We start from the raw sequence: 20,669 nt of genomic DNA, 5'->3' as shown, positions 1-20,669 counted from the left end.
TCACACTTACCGGAACCAGTATTTGGGCGAGTTCTTGCAGTCCACCTCCGACGCGAAATGGCAGATGAAGGTCTTCTGGTCGAAGGCCGTATAGTTGGCGCACAGGAAGTCGTACCGAATGCCGTGGATGCAGTGATGGTACAGCTGTAGAAATAAGGCCCCCGCCGAAAAATTGAAAAAAAACGATTAACTCCACGAGAAAAACAAGTGGCGAATGACCTTCGACTTACCTGACAGTTGTACTTGATCGAGGCGTAGAATCCATCGTGCAGTTTCGGATCGCACGTGAACTCGATGTCCTCCTCCGCCGGTACCGAGTCCAGGAAGGGATAATTGGACAAATTGAATCTGGCGGTAGCGGAAAAGGGCACACGAGATTAATATGGAAGGGGGCATAAGTTTTTGTTTTGTGAGCGACGCACTCCGTGGCCGTGACTTACCCTCGCAGCTCTCGAGGCAAATTTGGATCCCAGACATAGTCGACCTGCGGTATGCCGGTTAGAGGAGCCTTCGTCACTGCATCGTCGCCTTGTTCGACGGCCTAGAAGGGGAAAGGAAATGTGAAAATGATTCAATGTCAATTATTATACGGTTGGAAAATGCATGCTTAATCGGTTAATTTTGTAATTAGGAAATTATTCTTCGGAGCCACATAATCGCTACCGCCGCCATATTGATTGATCTTTTAACGATCATTTTGTGTTACGCGGACATACATTCAATCTCGATGCAAAGCATAACAATCAGAGGTCAGTTTGAAATTGCTGGTATAAAAATAACTTAGGGATTAAATTCAACGCCGAAACAGCCAATTAGCCAACTAGTTCCGCCATAAAGCAAGCTTATAAATGCTAATGTGAAGAATGAGCAATCAAATGTATAAATACTTTGAAGCGCATTTTATTTAGACTAGTTAGTTTGGCCCGGTTAAAGAGCTACGCAACGTAAGGCACCCCTTAACTCTGAAATGTATGCCAAAAGCAGCGACTCCCAAACTTCTTCCAGTTCAGGAACTAATGACAAATGTTTAACTGATCTGTTGATTGATCTGGAACTGACCTTGTCTTTACCTCCTGAATCCTGAACCAAAAACGGAACTGAGACTGACTCTGAATTCGAACCGTTCCTGGAACAGATCCCGAACCAACATTGGTCCTAAAACTGATCCTACACCAGTACTGGTGATCCAAATGAATTACATCCTGTACTGGTCCTAAAACTGATCCCAAGCCCATAGCAATCCAAACCCGTTTCTGGAGCTGATCCCGAACCCATACTGATGCTGATACAAATCCTATAGGAATACCGTTCCTAAAACTAATCCCCAACTAATAACGGTCGTGGAACTGATAAAAAACTAACATAGGTACTAAAACTTATTCTAAACCCGTACTGGTCCTGCTACTGATCAAAGATTAATACCGTTCCTGGAATTAATACTGATCGTACTGGAGTTGAATTACATCCCGTACCAGTTCTAAAACTGATCTCAAGTCCATTCCGATCCAATGCCATTTCTGAAACTGATCCTGAATCAATGCCTTTCCTGAAACAGATCCCGAGCCCATACCGATTCTGGTACTAATCCTTTAGCGATATCTTCCTAGAACTAATTCCGATGCGCTAATTCCGAAGCGATAATTCCGAGTAACCGATCATTCGAGGAACTGGACCTTAACCACCCCAATTTTGAAACTACTGCTTTTTTACTTTATTTGTTGTTATTTGTTCGTACCCAAAATTTGTTCGTAGATTTGTCTCAGTCATGGAACACATCGCAAACTTATCCTGTAGTGGTGGGAGCTCGGAATCGGACCTACCCGATTCCGATTCCATGTTCGGAATAAATACCGGAGCCGATTCCGATGCTGGAATCGATTCCGATTCCAGAGTCTGATCCGGAGTTAAATCCGGAATTGATTCCGGAATCAGAATCTGCTCCGGAATCGGAATCGACCTTCGAATCGCAATTTGTTCCGGTAACAGAATCAGAATTGACTCCAGAATTGGAATTAGCTCCCGAATGAGAATCAGTTCTTGAATTGAAATAGGATGTTTCAGAGGCGTATTCAGTCCGCGTAATATCCACTAGAATGGATCGTTTACAATTAAATTTTGATTCTTTGCGGCTATCAATACGTAGCATCATTGGATCCAAATGTGTCTTCTTATGGAGATTCAACTCCAATTTCGAAGCCGATTTTGATTCCGGAGCCAATTCCGATTCCAGAACCGATTTTGATTTCGAAGCCAATTTCGGATCGAATTCCAGAACCATTTTCGGAGCCGATTCTGATTCTGGAGCCAATTCCGGAGTTGATTCCGGAGCCGATTCTGGAAACTAATTTCCTGTCTATCCTGATCTTCTAACCAGTATAGTTCTTACTTCGAAGCAGCAGTTGATTCCGCTATCTTATGTATCAGTAAACACGTTCTCGGCAGCATTTCCTTTTTTTCTTATTGTGAATTTCGGCGTCGACATTCGTAACTAAATTTAGAGTTTTTGCCTCAATAATCCCCTGGCATAAAAAAAGTTTATCAAATTCATCTATTCTAAAACTACACCCTCTATTGCTCTCCACCTGGCTCTCCAACAAATTCGCACTGTTTCCATTTTTCATAGCACACATTATCTCTCACCATTATCAACATAATCATTTCGAAACATCCATTCAATTTGTTTGCTATTATTTCAACCTTCGGTACATACTGTGTGCAAAAAATCCCTCAAAAGCCGTCCATTACTCACGGCTACGGTATGCGTATGGCAGTAGACAATTGAACCGTTCAAGATGAAGTGTGGCACGTTACGAAACAAAATCCCCCTCCCCTCCAAGTACGAGGTTTGGTGGGAGTGATCGTGGCCGGTGTAAAATTATCCTCCCTCGTCCGTCCGTCGACACGCGTTATCTCTGAGCCAACAGAAGGAAAATCTGCATCCCCATGTCTGTTTGCCCGGTAATGGTGTACAGAAATGGTCACTTCCACTCTCGGTCAGGTGGGCGGCATATCGCCGGAAATGATCGTCGTTGTTGCACTGGACCAACGAACCCAACTTCCGTACGGGCTGGTTGATCTCGCGTCTTTTGATACCCTTTTTTCCGCAGTTTTTTCTTCCATTTTCCATGTCCATTATTTTCTGCTCTTTTTATTAAATCCGTTTGCCAAACGTGTACGTAATCGCGTTGCCAAAACAAAATGCACATTATGTGCGAACGGCATCAAAAACGCAGCGACGACTACATATCGGACACGGTGCAGTGCAACGCAAAGCTTTGCGTAAAACGACATAGAGTTTTCTCTCTGACGCTCGACGCCGACACCGATCGACGATGAAAGAAATGAAAAGGTGAAATTTCCTCCCTATGCCTTTCTTCTGGCCGGCCAGACGCCGCTTGTTCCACCAGAGCCACGGTTTTGCATGCCACGGTGTAGTACACATTGTGCAGTACAGCACAGCGTTTGTTTGGCGATGCGGGAATTATTATCGGAACGGTATGCTCTTATGCCCGGTGGAAGCTTTCTATCTGGCCACGAGAGGCTTGGCCAACGTTTGCAACGGGTTAATTAGTGACGATGATGATGATGATGAGGTTGTTGTTGGTGGGAGGGTTTTCAGCTGTTTAAGAATCTGTACTCTCGATGCCGGTTGCAAGCGGGTAGGGTTGGGTTGTTGAACTGCTGTTTCGTAACGTCTACGCGGGGCATCTTCTTATTTCGTTGTACGATTGCCATTTCATGATCATGGTGGAAGGTCTTGCGATTATGGATGGGTTTGTTTGATATTTCTTTACGTAATTCATGTTTGCCGTGCCGTTTAGAGGGATGAATTTGATTTCAAGATAATTACCATCAACCGTATAATGCTCAGTGATAGAGGAACATTATTGTTAAGAGCAATTTGGACAAACATTGCCCCTAAACACAATCATTTAGATTCTCTTAAGCAAACAATTTGCCTTGGATATGTATTGTGAGTTATATATTTTAGTCGGTTTTGTTCATTTTTTGGATAAAACATTCATCCCACAATTTTTGTCCGCCTTCCCATCGACCATCCCATCTTGATAATGCACCAACCATGCAATCGGTAAAGAATGTTAACTCAATTAATATCCCACCGGCAAAGGTTCGCAAGAAGTGCCGACATATTTAAAAAAACCAAAAATAAAACCAAAAAATCAACCCCAAAAAATGCAAACCTTTTCTCGAACGACGGGGATTGCCTTACCCGTGTGAAAACATTATCTAAGCGCTAGAAAGAGCGCTCCTCCTTCTGAGCTCCCACAGCCGATCGCAGTTAACCTCAATTTTGAATAATTGTGTGTGACGAAAGTGTCATTTTTTGATTCACTTTTTTAATCCATACCAGAGCACGAACGGTTCATTATCCATTCCGGAATGGTGCGCCCTCGGCCGGCTGGCCAGAATCGGCAATGAGTTTTGTGTAATAAATCGAGAGAAATTAGTTCAAAAATGCAAGCGCCGTGATCGGAGCAGGGAGCCGAGGGAACCGTTTTAACTTGCTTGAAGGTGTCATCGATTGCTACGCGCCACCGGGACGCCCTTCTCTTGCGCTGGTTCCTGTGCCGCGTAGTACTTCCGCTTCGTCGCTTTTGATCGATTGCCATTTTCAATAACGGTCGTGTTTTTTTTTTGGTTACGGTTCCGCTCGATCAACATTCATCGGGCATCGATCGGTGACGGGAAGGGTCTTTTGCTTTAAATTTCACCCATCGGGACAAAAGGTTTTCAATGTAATACTGTGTGCGTCCGTGGTTGAGTCATCCATGGGTATGGCTGAGGCGGGCATGAAAATTAAATCATTCACATTACCAGCACATGCACACAAACGCACAAACAGACAGACCGATTTGCATCGCAAGCAGCTGGAACGAAAGCAGATTGCGTGGGCAAAAGTGCATGAAATCATCGTCCGTTTGTCCGGATTATGTTTTGACGGTTTAATTCAAAATTTTGAACGTGTTGATTGTATGCAGATCGGAATGTATAATTAGTTTACGTTGTTCATTTGTAAAAATAAGGCTTTAAATGAAGAATAGTGGAACCATACTACGTAAAAAGCTAAGTTACATAGCAATAGTTCGAATAAAATATTTACAATATTTAATTAAAATCATGATAAATTAACCCAACATTCAAAAAATGCATTGAAAGTCGAATAAGTCTAATAAAAGTCCTATTTTACTGTTGAAAATTAAATTTAGAAGAAAACAATATTACAAAAAAAAAACAAATAAAAAAAAAACCTCTCAGAATAAGTAGCAAAAAAACGTACAAAAACGTTCAAAACTAACCCTTCCTTCTTTATGTGAAAAAACATAATATCGAGCACAAAGTTCAAGATCAAGTTCAAGATCATCCTAAGGCCCTTTTCGACTGCAACGTAAGCGTAATGCTATGACACCACAACCGGGACCTTTTACCTGTTTCGGGGCGGTCTCGAACGCAATACACCCCCCACGGGGGCAAGCCACTTCCTTCGCTGAGGTCAACATTTCGTTCCGGGCTTCCGGCCATCCGTATTCGTTGGCCATTGCTGTGCAACAAAGTAACGAAACCTGTCACCAAATGCAAATGACGACGTTGGTACGGTTGCAGGTAGCAGCATACTATGCTACTAACGACGCAACGACCAAAGTGACCAATGGCCGGTTTCGTTCACCATAAAAGGTGCCACCTGGGCAACAGCACGGTAAACACGGACCGATGATTAGGCCGTTCGTGGCACGTGCCCCATCCGTTTAGGCATCGTAACGAGGGAAGAAAGCGGAGACTGGCGAGGTTTTCTGTTGCAATAGTTCGTGTGGCACGAAGCTGGTGAATCCTCCTCGTTCGTGATTAGTTAATGAATAATAACCCGTACAACCCCCGTTAGGCAGGGTTGATTGTTTGGAAATGTTTTCGAGTCTCGCCCAACGAGGCCGCCCAAAACAAAAGGGCACCCATCTCGGTACGCGGGGAACGTTAGTGTACGTTTGCGCGTCGATTAACCCTTTTTCGGCCGGCTTTCGGTGTCGTAAGCCGCTTTTTAATAGGTTAAGGTTAATGGAAACGACCGATATGCGCACGGCTTCGGTGGGCGGTCAGCTCAGATAACACGATGGCATAAGGCAAGTGTGTCATCGACACCATTCGTTTGGCACGCAAGCGACTATCAGTTACGGACCGCCACGGGGCGCCCTCTGCCGGATAATGCTAGAGGTACAAAATTGTACTCCACCGTACAGTGCACGCAAGCAGTGGGCGGGTTTGACATTTAACAAGACAGACACACACCAACATCTCAACAACGCCTACTGTATATCGTAACCGTGCCGTGGGATTAAGGTTTGGTGCGTTTACCCAACGCGCAACGTGCACTAGTGCAACGCAACTAAGAACGCTTTGCGTGCGAACTCGCCTGGTGTCGCTAACCTTATTTATTCTTTCCACACACACACACATACACGCAGCAATGATCTTTATCTCGCCCTGATACCCCTTGTGGAGCCGCTGAAGTCAGCCGCTCTGCTGGTCGGTGCAGTCGGCACGCAATGCGCGAAAAAGCGGTTACAGATCGCTATCGCACAAGTGGCATGCAAGCGCGCAACGTGAAACCCCATGCTATGCAGCGCTACAGTAACGGCACGCACAGCCACGCGAGATCTTGTGCCTGCCACTCAAGAACAAGTGTGGCATTCAGAACAGGTTCAGCGTGCCTTGACAAGAACCCATGATAGCTGCACCAAAAGCCATGGCGTAAAGGGGGGCACATGTGTACACGTATGTTTTGCAACCCCAACCGGCACACAAACACACACACAAAGCCACAATGGGGAAACACAATGGGGAACAGTTCACGGCACTTGCATTCTATTGCGTTCGACCGCCGGTATGCCGTTTCTTCCGAAATGGATAACGTTTTAGATTTGTGTTTTAGCTACACGAGAAGCACCACAGCAACAGACAGGTGAATGGAGCATTTTTGCAGCTACGCCAAGGCCGCGGGATTAATTGCACCCAGCACGAACGAGCCGTGGGTCCGATAGTCTAAAAATAATTAGTCAAAATACGTCGTTCGTTAGCCGGAACGGAAGCAGTTTCGATGAAATATGACCGAAAAACTGTGTGTTTACCAACTGCGCGACTGTTTCGAGGGGTTCGTCGCTTAACCACACTGTGTGCGTTTAAAAGCGGTTCAAATTGGTTGTGGCAATGGTGCAGAAGAACGCGGATATAGAATGGAAGTGTGCTGATTGGAAGTATTTTAGGAAAGCTACACAAATTGAACGTGTAGCTTGTGTAAGAGCACACGAAACAGCGCCATCTGTGTGAATTTGTACCCAAAACACGAGGCTTCTCCAAGTCAAACGCGTTTCAAACAAACCATAATTGACCTAAAATTGTGCTCAACATGCGGTACGCTTCCTCCTTAACCTTTTCGGGTGGGATTGAAGTACAGAAACTACCCATTCGTACGAGTTAATAAGCAAAGTGCGCCGACAAAGTGCACCGGGGTCCGTCCATCATGCGCACCGGACGCAAATGCCGACCGGACCGTGCCGAACCCCGCGGTAAGCCGTCGACATTCTGTTTCGGTAAAGTAATCTCCTGTAGCATCGCTCGAACATAACCGCAACCAAACCCCGCACACCATCGCCCGCGTAGCGAAGCGAATCAAGAACACCAACAGGCCCCGCGTGACAGCATTTGCATCTTAATTATGCCATTACGACGCATTGTGGCACCCGCCGACATGGGTGATAGGTGGGGTTAGTGAACCACCGCCTGCCCGAAACCCAACTCCAAAAGATGTCGACCGATGCCATCACACACACACAAACGGTGGTGATGTGGTGCTACTCTCCACAAAGCCGTTTCCAGTCAAGCTTGTTTTTTGCTTGCTAAAGGTTAAGTAATGCTACAATCGACATTTATTTGAATACACTTTACCACGGTGGTTGGAGCCTCTTCAAAGCATGTTTGCTGGACGGTGTGTGTGTACTCCTGCCCCCCTTTTCCGTGCGTTATTATGAGTTATAAATAATTGCTGGCCATCATTGCGTGCGGTATGTCCCAGCACAGCACAGGAAAAAAACCCTTCGCGATGGTAACTATTACGACTGGTCTATTTAATTACCCGATCGCGCGGACGCAGGCGCACACACACGATCGGGCAGCCCGGTGTGTCAGGTGCTTTTCGCCTCTACCAGACACTCAGCTTAGCCATTTAACCGAACCTAAAAAAACGGACACACGCACACACATCACAGCAATCCAGGGTGCGTTTGCTTTCCACCTTCCTGCTGTTGGTTGCCGACGGTGCGCGACGGTTGATTTGTTTGCGCTTGCGCGCTATTCTTATTACGCAAGGTAACGCATTGCCGGCTGGGGCCGCCGAGGACCGAGCCTATTCGGTAATGGGGTTTGGTGACGCTTTTTAGTTTGCCCCCTCCTCCCCCTGTTCTCTCCCATCTTCTCAGGGTTTTGGGTAAAGTGGGGAAGCTTACGCGAAAGCGCTTAAGAGCAGCTCAAAGTGTGAACAAGAAAGTGGCTGCTCGCGCCGTTGCGAATCTCACGCGGCGTTTGGCATTTCGCGTGCAGTGGTGCGTTTTAATTTGCAAAGCTGGAGGAAGACGCGACTCGAGGCGGTTGCTTCGAGTGGCTGCAAGCGCTCCGTGACGAATGGGGAAGGTTTATGGCCTTGTGCCAGCTTCGGTGGTGGATGAGAATGTTGTTTACTAAGTCACAGTCACATCAATCATCGGCGCTATCGAAGGGGGATTTTTGCAATACAATATTAACCTTTGGTGTTTTTCTATAGAATTAATGGAAAATACTTGAGGTTTTAGGGGAATTTTTTATTAGGGGAATTTCGATGTTTTGAGTTCTTCTCGCGTCAAGGCTGATTTCCTAATTCATTTACCAGCTTTTAATATTTGCAGTATCAATCGCATACAAAAAGTTAGCTGTCACAGTGTCATGGTTGTCAAAGTCGATGTAGTCGACATTATAGTTAAATAAAATTAGGTATTTTATACCAAAGGAGCAAGTTTATAGCAAGTGTTTCAAGCTAATTGTAGTGCTCATCTAGAAGCATTTTAGTAGTTTCTTCAGCAGAAATCAGCAGAAAATTAGATTCTTCTCGTGTGTTCAGTGTTTGAATACTAAGAAACCCCTTCTTCTTCTATTTGGCGTAACGTCCTACGCGGACATGCCGGCCTATACAGGCTTTCGAGACTTCATTCATTACCACGCAGCCGGATAGTCAATCTTTGCTACGGGGGGACGGTCCATTTGGGGCTTGAACCCATGGCGGGCTTGTTATTGAGTCTTTCGAGTTGACGACTGTACCACGGGACCACCCCCTGTACCACTAAGAAACCCCTATCCTACATCAAAAGCGCCATCTGGTAACAATGTAAGTCAAGCTGTGGCATCTGTTACTGACCCATTGTACACGCCTATCTGTCTAGCTTACCAGATAAATAGTTGAATTTTTTAAAGACTGCCTTACTTCCTAAAAGCCCATCAAAGCATTAATTAATCTAAAAATAATATATTTCGAACGATACAATGTTGTAGCCATACTGGAATTTCTGAAAACATGTCTGGAATTCCTTTGGCTCGTGATATGTAGCAACAAATATTACATAAAAATCCACTTTGTACCATTTCCACCTCCTTTCTTCACAGTTATTTTCCTATTCTGCAAACTACCTCCATGAGCAGCGAGCTTAGCATTTTTTACACACATTTTCCATTTTCCATTTTCCACTTCCTGCAATACTTAACCATTCGAGCTGGCGTTTTTTTGTTGTTGTTGTCTCTACTCCAATTACATGACCACCGTTTGGACTACCAACCACGGCAACCGTGGCACCATCATAATTTGTTCACAATTGCAACCACAAACTCTGTGTGTGTGCGCGCGGACAACCTGTAATGGTCCATTACAACAGCACTTGGTCCACACAACGGTTGCAGAGGACACAGAACAACGCTCCGAAGGACAACCGTTTCGGCACACGAACGCGGAATCGACCGGTGTGCGACCGTCGCCGACATTTGTGGCATTTGCACCGTTAACACTTTGACCGCCAGCCTGACGTCACAGTTTTTGAGTGAGCACGTAGCGCATGGCAAGAGAGCGATGAGAGCGACAGTTTCTCGTGCGATTGTTATCACTCTTTTGTTTCATTGCGATAAGCGGCGTAGTACATGTCGTTCTCGTTCTCTCTTTCCTACCTCATTCGTTCTCAAGAGAATCACTGAGCGTCAGATGCAAAGCTGAACGGTGAGCAAAACCGTCATGCGAATTTATATGACACGGCGCTTAAAGTGTTAATTAACACCCAATTAGACCACCCGGCCCGACCCCGTGTTTGTGGTCGGCTGCAACACGAATACGTTCCGCGAAAAACGAAAAACGGGTAGGTTTTCACTTTTCGGACACTTGCACTCGATGACCTAATTCATGCAAACCGATATATGGCATTGGCATACTTAACGGTGGGTGAGTGTGTGTTTGTTTTTGTGCCAGATTCTTACGTCCGCCGTGACATTAGATAAGTCACGATACGGAATCGATTCGCTACAAGGCTACAAGGGTTAGGTACGAATGAGCATTAGGTTGGCAACAAATTGGCATGAGTTGGAGTATTTTTAAAGCATTTCAAGCAATACTACAATTTCAAGCAATAACAATGACAACACAATTCCTCTCTTGCTTTGGCAGCGCCATCTGTTGGAATATAATTGAAATGTGTACATTTCCAACCACAAAGTTGGCTCTGTTCTTGTATTCTATCTGCCCTTTAATCTTCTGCCTGATTTTTTTGCATATTTTGATTTTTCTTCGATCCCGCACAACCAACAATGCGCCGGACAACAACCTCCAGTTGTGAGTTTGCCCTTTTCACTCCTCGACGACCGGTTTGACCTGTGTGAACTCGATTATGAATGAATGCCTCATCACCGGCTGCCGGCCCACTCCTGCTCAAGCTCCCGGTGCAAGTGCAAGAGAGGAAACGAAAATCCCACTTTCTGTTGGCCCCCGGTATTCGGTTGCCTCACACAGCTGGAAGGACATTACGTCATCCGCCGCCTGGTTGGGATGTTTCATCAGTGTCACCCGGCTGGACTACTTCGAGATGGTAGCTTGGCGATTGGTCGTTGTGGTAGTTTCTTTGGTCGAAACAGTTGTTTTGGCGCTGGAATCTGCCCCCGATGAGGATGCACTGCTTGTAATGCCCGCAAAATAAAACCTAAAATGGATGGCCAGCTGGCCGCTTGGTTGGTGGGTGCATTATCACATCGCTTGATCCGAAATGCTTTTGTTCAATAGGAAGTTGAGTTGCAGAAAGTCAATTCTACTAAAAAAAATCATTAATACCTACCACAATTTTCAAACTCATGCTTCAAATGTCGGTCAACTGCTTCGATACGCTTCCAGGGCATTCAGTCACATTCAATTTCATATTTCTTATGCGCAGTCTTACATCATAGCGTGATCCGGCCATTAAAATGGCATTTTTGTTCGTTTTTTTGTTGTTATACGGGACTCGACCGGGTATGCTCGATGTCAACCGAGTCACCCGGGGAGGAGAATCGAGGTGACACATTTCCAACTCATGCAAGCCAAGGGATGGATCGAAAACGGGGCCATGCCATGTGCAGTCAGCGAAGGGAAAAAGGGCTCACTCACCACCCACACGGTAACACCGTTCGGTGGCATACGGCACAACAACACCGTACTGTAATGGAAAGCGAAAGGCAAAACGCTCGTATTACACAGCACCACGTATTACACACACCTCCTCCGCAAAGCCCTTTCCAAGCCCAAGCTGGACCTTCGTTTCACAACACCCACAACGCCCCTGGACGCCCCTGGAAATAGGGGAAAAGGGCTCACAAACAGACAAACTTGAAAAAAACACGCATCACTTCTGTCCGCGACGATTAACATGTTGCGCAAAAATGGCGTGTAATTCTTGACAAAGCGCTTCTGGGTAGCGCTGCTCAGCGCATAACTCATACGTCACGAAGCGGGCGGCTGGTGGGCTGGCTTTTCTTTCCGCACAAGAAAGGGTTTTGCATCGAGCGTATGGAGCGGCGTAAGCGTTACCGAGCTTACACTTACATAAAACATTTCCATTCCACTGCCAATACGCAAACGGCTGAAACCGATCAGTCGAATCGCAACATAAGTGGAGCACTTTACACAGTCACAATCGCGACCGGTCCTTTTACGATTGATTAGATACCGCTTTGTGTAGGCCCCTTCCCCAATTGGGCTCGAACGGCTGATCTCATTTTCCCACTTAAATCGCTTACGCATTGACCTACCTCATCTTCTGCTTCGGCCGATTCTTCCGTCGTCGATGAGGCGGCGGCGGTCGTTGTGCTGGTGGTCGTGGTCGTCGTCGTGGTGGCCGGACCGCGGCCGAAGATTAGTGACGTTGCCTTCAACCCGTCCACTCGGACCATCAGCGCTATTATGACTGTAACAAACGGTAACAAGCCGGAAATAGGATTAGAATGTTAATGGCATCACCGTCAAAAAAGCGTCAAGGTTTGGACAGAGTGCTCCATCAGCAGCAACATAAATCCTTGCGGGAATGATTTTAATTACACGGTGCAAACAGCTGCGGTGTGGTTTGAAAGGTACACTAGAGGAGCCACATTTTGATTGAAGGAATTAATGAATATATTTAGTGTTGACTCATAAACTTACCCGCAAACAGTAACAACCATCGTCGGATCTTTTTCATAGTTTTCCCTGCGAACGCGAAAGCAAAGAAGAAAATAATAATGAGTGCATATGAATCATATATTAAGATACACGTGTAACGCATTCACAGTGATTGACAAATGTGTAAGCATGTTAAAAGCAAACGATCTTCATCGTCTTGGCCGGTTGGGCAGCAACGCGATAAGCCCGGCTTAACCTCTCTGCCACAGCGGCAAAGCAACCGCATTGTATCGTTTTTCGCCATCAGGGTCGGGGGTGTGGTTTGCTTTCCGTGCCGCTGACCTTGACGGACCACCATCATCATTGTACAATGGTTATTGGCAAATTAAGCACAACAAAACACTGAGCTCCGATGATGCTGCAACATCGACCACATGAATGTGCATGATTCCGGCCAACCAATCGAGATCGAACGGAGATCGGTCGAAGTACGTCAGCGTGCTGCTGCTGCTGCTGATCGCACCAACAAGATAACCGTGAAGCGGACGATCCATGCACACATACATCCAGCGTGATGAATGCATTTATAACTGCCACCGGCTGGCGTCTTCACTCGCCTGTGCTCGTTGGCTCGCTTGGCGTTAATGGAGAAGGAAATTATTGATGCCACCAAGCAAGGATGGATGAAGTTTGTGATAAGCATGGTGATGTGATTACCCGACCCTCACCGACCCGATCGGTCTGTGAAAGCCACCGTTCATTGCCATTGGAAGGTGGAAGATTGATCGAAAATCGAAGCTGCTGGAACCTGGGTCGGTACGGTGAAGATTGGCGTGCATGAATGGCGATCGGATGGCGAGATAAAGGGCATGTATTGGCAGACTGATGAGGTGTAAATGAATGTACCAAGGATGAAGAACTAGGTAATGCTTGAAGGGTAGACTTCAGAGATTATCATCATTTTAAGACATTTTTTTTTAAATTTTCAATACATTGGTGAGAAATAGAGTTAATTTACAAATCTGTTCTTTATGAAGTATAAAATGCCCAGGGGTTTGTCATACAACAACGATTGAACGTAATCATTTTGGAGTCCCAATTTGCGTTTTAAATTACTCAGCAAAAACGTCAACCACTGTGTGATCCCTTTGCGCACAGCAATTGTAAACTCCCCCAAATTATCACCCACGCTTGCTACAATCTGTAACACTCATAATGGAAGCGTACACGAAACTACTACCCGCCACTCAACTGCATACTGCCTACGCGGAAGTCACCGTGACAGAAACGACGGCGAGCTGAACAACAAATGGTAACGCGGAAACGCCACACCAACGACACGGCCATCATCCACCGGTGGCATAATCAGGCACAACCACAGTACAAACATACACTTACACACAATCACTTCCTCCCATCGTTTGGGGCTGTTCTTCCTTGGTGAGAAACCAGCGCCACAGAACTGGCGGGTACGCCAGCGCCAAAGAGAGAGAGAAGGTTCCTTTGTGGTGGCTACAACTATAACTTTTAACCGGTCATTAACTTGACAGCTGGTACAGGTACCCGAACGGGAAGCTGCGTTCATGCTGCGCTGCAAACAGAAGCACGGCAAACGCGGCGACAAACGAGCGTTGGCTTTTTGTCCGGCTGGTAGTGCGGCACCGTCGTACCGCCGCAGTGTGCCAACTTCTTGAATGGCTTTGGCAACGTGCCGCACAGACACAATAGAACCGATAGAGCCATTCCGCGTACGGTTCCCATACCGAGGGGGCATCGTTTCTTGTGCGTTTTTATTAACATCTTAACGCACTGCCAGCCGCTGGTTGCCGTCTAAGCTCATGGGCAGCAAGTTTTTGTTTTTGTTGTGCTCTTTTCAATTCACGCTCGATTGGTGCTTATCTTGGCTGCCATACACGAGCAACAGGCCATAAAAGAGCCACTCCACAGGGAGGGGAACGAAAGACAAACTCGCCATCATCATGGCTACAACTGAGCCACCGAGCAGACTCGTACTGATTCTGGCTCGGGAGTGATCTCCCCTCGGTTGGGGGTATAAAGAACCCACCGGAAGCCTAGCCCTTGCTGGAGTTCATAACTTTGCATCTTAGCAGTATGTAAATGTCACTAGTTTTGTCACGCTGCTCTGGCGTGCGATGGCAATGGCCCTGCGCACTGAAGGTCACTGGTGTAACAGATTGTAAACACAGAACAGACCAAGCGAGGTTCGTCGCTTGGATTTCAACGAGTTCGTCGCTGCACGTTGCGCATTGAAGTCTTTTGTTCAATTTTGCTCAAATATCGCGCTGGAATCTTTGGTTTGAACGCTTCTTGTTATAGAACGATTAAAGATCGTTTAACAATAATAAAAGCTTATGAAATTTCACTCAAAGCTCACTACTTGCATGTTATTTCGCTCCAAAACCACTTCTAATTACATCTCTGGTGATTCACTTTCCTTTTCATCGTTTCATACCGATTCGAATCTACTAAACCACTATTAAGGTTCTCATTAGTAAAAAAAACAACGCCCAGCCACACACACACACTACTCCCTTGCTCGCTCAATGCGCTTGGCAAGAACCAGATTTACCACTTCTATCGCACCCTGCCCTGCCACCGCTGGACACTGGACGTCCTTCACGGCACACCGGATTCACATTCACTTTTCCTGCCCGAGCGCAACAACCAGCGGGTGGCGACTTGGAAGCTTATTGCCGTTTCTATTTGTTTTCTTCTTTCTGTCTCTCCTAGCAGCTACTAGCAAACTGGATAGTGTCAACCGGCGTGAAGAGTGGTTTGCCATTTTTGCGATCAACTAGTAGCAAATCGCAGCAACTGCAGCGAAAAGTCAACATATCGTTCCGTCTCTCGGCCTATACTGGGATGTGTTTATTTTTCTTAATTATGTTTCATGTTACTAAGCCGGGCGGACTGCACAACATGCGTATTGGGAAGTTTTACGCTGCGGTACAGTTTGCCTTGCCTCCCTCACCAGGTTGGAGGGTGGTAAGGTTGACGTGATGGCAATCGAAGAGTTCGGTGCACTATTTCAATATAGCCAGACATGTGTGTGGCGTGCATGGTGGCAATGGTTTACCTTGGGAGCGAGAAAACTCGCCTCGTACGGTTCCGTTCGCTATGGTGCGTTTGCACAAACCGACGAACTGAAAGTTGCCTTTTGTTACTGTGATAATTATGTGGTGGCGTTGAATGAGCGCGTAAAAACTGTATTGCCTTTATTGAGAGAACTTTAAGGAAGATGATAATGAAATAGCAAGCATTAAATGAAATGAAAGCTTGTTTCGTGATCAAATTAAACATCGACAGCTCGACAGCCGAACAGTTACGAAACATATTCTGAACCGCAATTAAAGCATTAGCAAATCATGAAACAACAATCTCTTGCTTTCGGCGACAAAATACAATGCAACAAAAACGGCCAATGTGGCAACGTTGTTGTGCACCAATCAATAGAACGCGGTTGCATAAAGCGTACCAGAGTTTGAGTAGGATGAGGAAGATCACGATCCACAGAGCTTGATCGCCAAAAATAGATATGCATTTGCAAGGGGAAGCGTTCAAACTGTGTGTACGATCACGCTTACATCACATCAGCGCCATTCTAGCTTACAGCAACCAACCATAGAACAAATGAAAGGCAAATGGGGTTAAGAAACTGTTTCGTAAGCCTTCCCTTCACCTTCTATCTTGCTCTAATAATTGAAGATCAGTATGATCCTATAACCTCACTTTGGTAAATGCATCTCATTTTAATAGTACATCCTTTCTCTAACAGTTTTTTAGCACCATTTCTGCGATGAACATCCCTTCAAAAAGCATTTCGAGAGCAAAGGAAGAGCAGACAGCAAAATGATTTATCGCAACCCGAAATTAGTTTCAGTTTCAGTACGATCTGTGGTGTTCGGCACCACTGGTGGTGTTGCGCTCCTGGCTGCGTTTCCGAATTCACCACTTTCGAGCGTCACACTGTGGTAAGATTAAGTTAGTGTAGGTAGGTAGCGATGTAATACGAAGGATAGGACACGAAGGATAGGACACGAATAGGAGCGATCGGATGCGCCGATCGTGGTCCTCGAGCTTGCGAGCGATCGGATGCGCCGATTGTCGCTCTCTTATCTTTCGACCGCCGACCAATACAGTTCACGTGTAATTCACTCATCGCAATTGTCACGTTAAACAAAATAAATTGTATCGCGCAAGCCCTACATTGGTGACCCCGACGTGATCAAAATCGCGGAACGTGAAAAATTGCTGTCGTGATCAATCGCCCAGGAGAACATTCTCCGTCGCCGTCATCGGTTAAGTATTTGCCGCCGACGTAATCCATTGTCCCGGTACATCGCTATCCCGTGTGCTTGAAGCGCATTTTGGAGTGAAGGAGAAATCTATCACCGACGCGATTTGTGGTTTCGCCGTATCCAGTAGGATAATATTACACAACCACGATTGTTCGGTCGATCGACTACTATTCACCGTGAGTGCCCTGCTGAAGCCCCTCCGTTTTCGGAGCCAACGACGTCCCGTAAGAGTATTTTTTTTCTCGGGCCCACGTCATCGCTGTGTTGAAGGAGTACCCTGGGGTTTTCGGCCAGCATCATAGTTCCCGGAGCCGTACAGCATTTGACATCAGTAGATACAAAGTGCCACCACCGTGCGTTGTGGTCACGAGATAAGCAGAACGCTCACATATATCACGTTTGATACTGTGATCACGGAGAGCCCATTGTCATCGTGTTTTTCATCTGCAAGAGCTACAAGTTCGACAACGTGTCCGTGTAAGCACGGAAACCACACGACCAAGGGGTAGAGAGGAAGCCACCCGATTTCCCGTAAGGAGCATCACTGTCGCTGTTTGTGACCAGAAACACCACCGTGGAATCAGTAGTGCCATCGTGTATTTGGAGCCACGCGGTTTTGGAAGCAGTAACGCCATCGCGTTTTTGGAGCCACGCGGTTTTGGAAGCAGTAACGCCATCGCGTTTTTGGAGCCACGCGGTGTTGGAAGCAGTAGCGCCATCGCGTTTTCGGAGCCACGCGGTGTTGGAAGCAGTAGCGCCATCGCATTTTGGAAGTAGTAGCGCCATCGCGTTTTGGAAGTAGTAGCGCCATCGCGTTTTCGGAGCCACGCGGTGTTGAAAGCGGCCTTGTATCCAGTTTTCATCGATCGACAACCGGTGAGCCCGTTCCTTATTATTATTATTATTATTATTTTTCATTCGGTGATACTTGTGCCAGAAACTCAGTGTGTTTTTATGCGTTTTATACGACGCGTGTTTTTTTTTTCTTTTTCGGTGCGTTTATAAGTAAATATTTCATTAAGTGCAACGTTGTTTTACGAGTTTTACGAGAAAATACGTGCAATTTCATTAGTACATTTTTATCGTATACAATTTAGCGCAGTATTTTTTTTTTCACATTTTCTTCGTTATAAATTATACTGAAATACTACGCGTTTTGAATTTTTCCTTGCATTTTATAAAAACCTTGTATTTATTGAACTGAATTTTGCGATCAGTATTATAGGTCATTTTTATCCTTGGTACGTTTAAAAAGTTAAGTGCGTGTAGTGAATTAGAAAACAGGTTAGATTTCTTTGTATTGGTTTTGTAAACCACAGAGTGATGTCTTTGAAAGCTGGTGCCGAAGGAAAGGGTGAGGAGAGTTCAAGTTCGGCAGGAACGACAAAGGTGTCGGCACCGGGCGATCCTCCCCTGGGGGTAGAGCGTATATCTACGAAGTTACCAACTTTTTGGGAGGACGTTCCAGAGGTTTGGTTCGCTCAAGCAGAAGCGGAATTTGAGCTTTCAAAAATTTCACGGGAGCGCACGCAATACACATATTTGATCGCTGCAATGTCCAAGGAAGTATTAGCTAAGGTGCTGGACATTGTGAAAAGTCCTGACCCGGTAAAACCATACTCTCACTTAAAGGGAGAAATTTTAAAACGGTTGACAAGTAGTGAGGAAACACGATTGTCAAAATTGTTATATCATGTTGAGATAGGAGATAGAACTCCATCAGATTTCTATCGATACATGCTACAGATAGCTGGGGATTCTACCGATCTTTCCGTAACTCTTGTGAGGAAATTGTGGAAGTCAAGACTGCCTAAATCGATTGAGGTAGCCTTAGTTGCAGTTGATACAAAAGATCACGCTGAGCAATTGCGGATAGCAGACAGGTTATGGGAATGCACACAATCTAGTGGACTATCCGAAGTGAATACTCGTGCTAGAGTTACATGCGATTCAGCGTCTGATGAAATCCGGCGTGAAATAAGCGAACTACGCGACATGATCAAGAAGATGTCAAATCTTTCCCAACGACAACATCGTGATCATAGACGCAGCTTCTCTAGAGAACGAAGAAATTTCCAAAGTCCATCTCGTGATAGGAAACCATTTTGTTGGTATCATTACAGATACGGTAACGGAGCAACCAAGTGTGTTAAGCCCTGTAATTTTTCCACAACACGAGTCAAACACTCAGAGGAAGAAAAAAACTAAGAAGCTCACGGGAGTTGGCGGATCTCCCTAGAGCATATAGTACTTCTCCTCGTTTGTTCGTAAATGATATGATGACATCATTTACCTTTTTAGTGGACACAGGGGCTGATGTATCCGTCATTCCATTTCATTTAGCTGGTAAAGCTTATAAACCTACAGACTTAGTTTTGCAAGCAGCCAACGGAAGTACCATAGTGACGTATGGCACAAAGCTGATTCAAGTAAGTTTAGGTTTCAAAAGAGTTTTTACCCATATTTTTATCATAGCATCCGTAAATCGTCCTATAATAGGAGCGGATTTTTTATACAAAACCGGAATACTAGTGGATATCAAAGGGCGTAAGCTAATTGATTCGACCACTAATTTAGCGATCATAGGATCATTGGCACTTGTGGATACTCCTTCCCCTAAACATTTTGTACTTGAAGCAGGAGACTTCGGACGAGTTCTACACCAGTTTCCATCTTTGGTAGAACCACCGGACTACAGAAAGCCAGTATGTCATAATGTGTTTCATTATATTGAAACCAAAGGCCCTTTGCCTTTTGCGAAGCCACGTCGCCTTGACCCGCAAAAGCGAAAAATCGCGCATGTGGAATTTCAGCAAATGGTAAATTTGGGAATTTGTCGCCCATCATCATCACCAGGGTCATCACCCTTGCATATGGTGCCGAAGGGTGACAATGACTGGAGACCATGTGGGGATTACCGAAGGCTTAATGCCATTACGACACCAGATCGGTATCCTATCCCTCACATCCAGGACTTTACCATGCAACTGCAGGGTTGCAATTTTTTTTCAAAGCTTGACATAGTACGAGCATATCATATGATCCCAGTAGCAGAAGAGGACATACATAAGACGGCCATTACTACCCCTTTCGGCATGTTCGAATTTTTACGAATGCCTTTTGGTTTAAAAAATGCCGGTCAAACATTCCAGAGGTTCATGAACAGTTTATTCAATGACCTCAGTTTCGTATTCGTCTACATTGACGATATTCTAATTGCCAGTTCGACGAAGGAAACGCACCTTGAGCACTTGCGCATAGTGTTCAATCGGCTGGCAGAATACGATTTAAAAATTAAACCGTCCAAGTGTGTGCTAGGTGTATCTACCATTAATTTCTTAAGCCACACAATTTCAGCTAATGGAATTATCCCATGCGCGGATAAGGTAGAAGCGATAAAAACATTCCCAACGCCAAAATCGGTTAAACAACTACAGCGATTTGTGGGAATGGTCAACTATTATCACCGTTTCTTACCGAGCGTTTCAAATACGTTGAGACCCTTGTACAAGTTGATAGCACAGCACACCAAGCAGAAATTAAAGACATTCGACTGGTCGGAGGAGTGCGACAAAGCGGCCCTTCAGGTCAAGTCAGACCTAGCAAAAGCTACGATACTGTCACACCCAAGGTCCGATGCAGTTTATTCTTTA

The 20,669-nt window shown here is 45.6% G+C and overlaps 1 protein-coding gene across 6 annotated transcripts in view; it reads right to left on the bottom strand.

Annotated features, from left to right (window-relative positions):
- Nucleotides 1-20,669, bottom strand: part of LOC120952328 (zinc finger CCCH domain-containing protein 18) — a 43,807-nt gene that overhangs the window by 2,397 nt on the left and 20,741 nt on the right. For all 6 annotated transcript variants that reach the window (XM_040371602.2, XM_040371606.2, XM_040371604.2 and 3 more), the window contains exons 3-7: nucleotides 12,740-12,784; nucleotides 12,352-12,506; nucleotides 441-541; nucleotides 231-348; nucleotides 11-144 (exon numbers count right to left, since the gene is read on the bottom strand). In XM_040371602.2, the coding sequence (XP_040227536.2) occupies nucleotides 11-144; nucleotides 231-348; nucleotides 441-541; nucleotides 12,352-12,506; nucleotides 12,740-12,776 (545 nt within the window). In that variant the 5' untranslated portion in view covers nucleotides 12,777-12,784. The remainder of the gene's footprint in view (nucleotides 1-10; nucleotides 145-230; nucleotides 349-440; nucleotides 542-12,351; nucleotides 12,507-12,739; nucleotides 12,785-20,669) is intronic.

This window comes from Anopheles coluzzii, chromosome 2 (genome assembly GCF_943734685.1).
Source record: "Anopheles coluzzii chromosome 2, AcolN3, whole genome shotgun sequence".
Lineage (NCBI taxonomy): Eukaryota > Metazoa > Arthropoda > Insecta > Diptera > Culicidae > Anopheles > Anopheles coluzzii.
The sequence above is the reverse complement of the archived record's forward strand: the minus strand, read 5'-3'. Positions and strand labels throughout refer to the sequence as shown.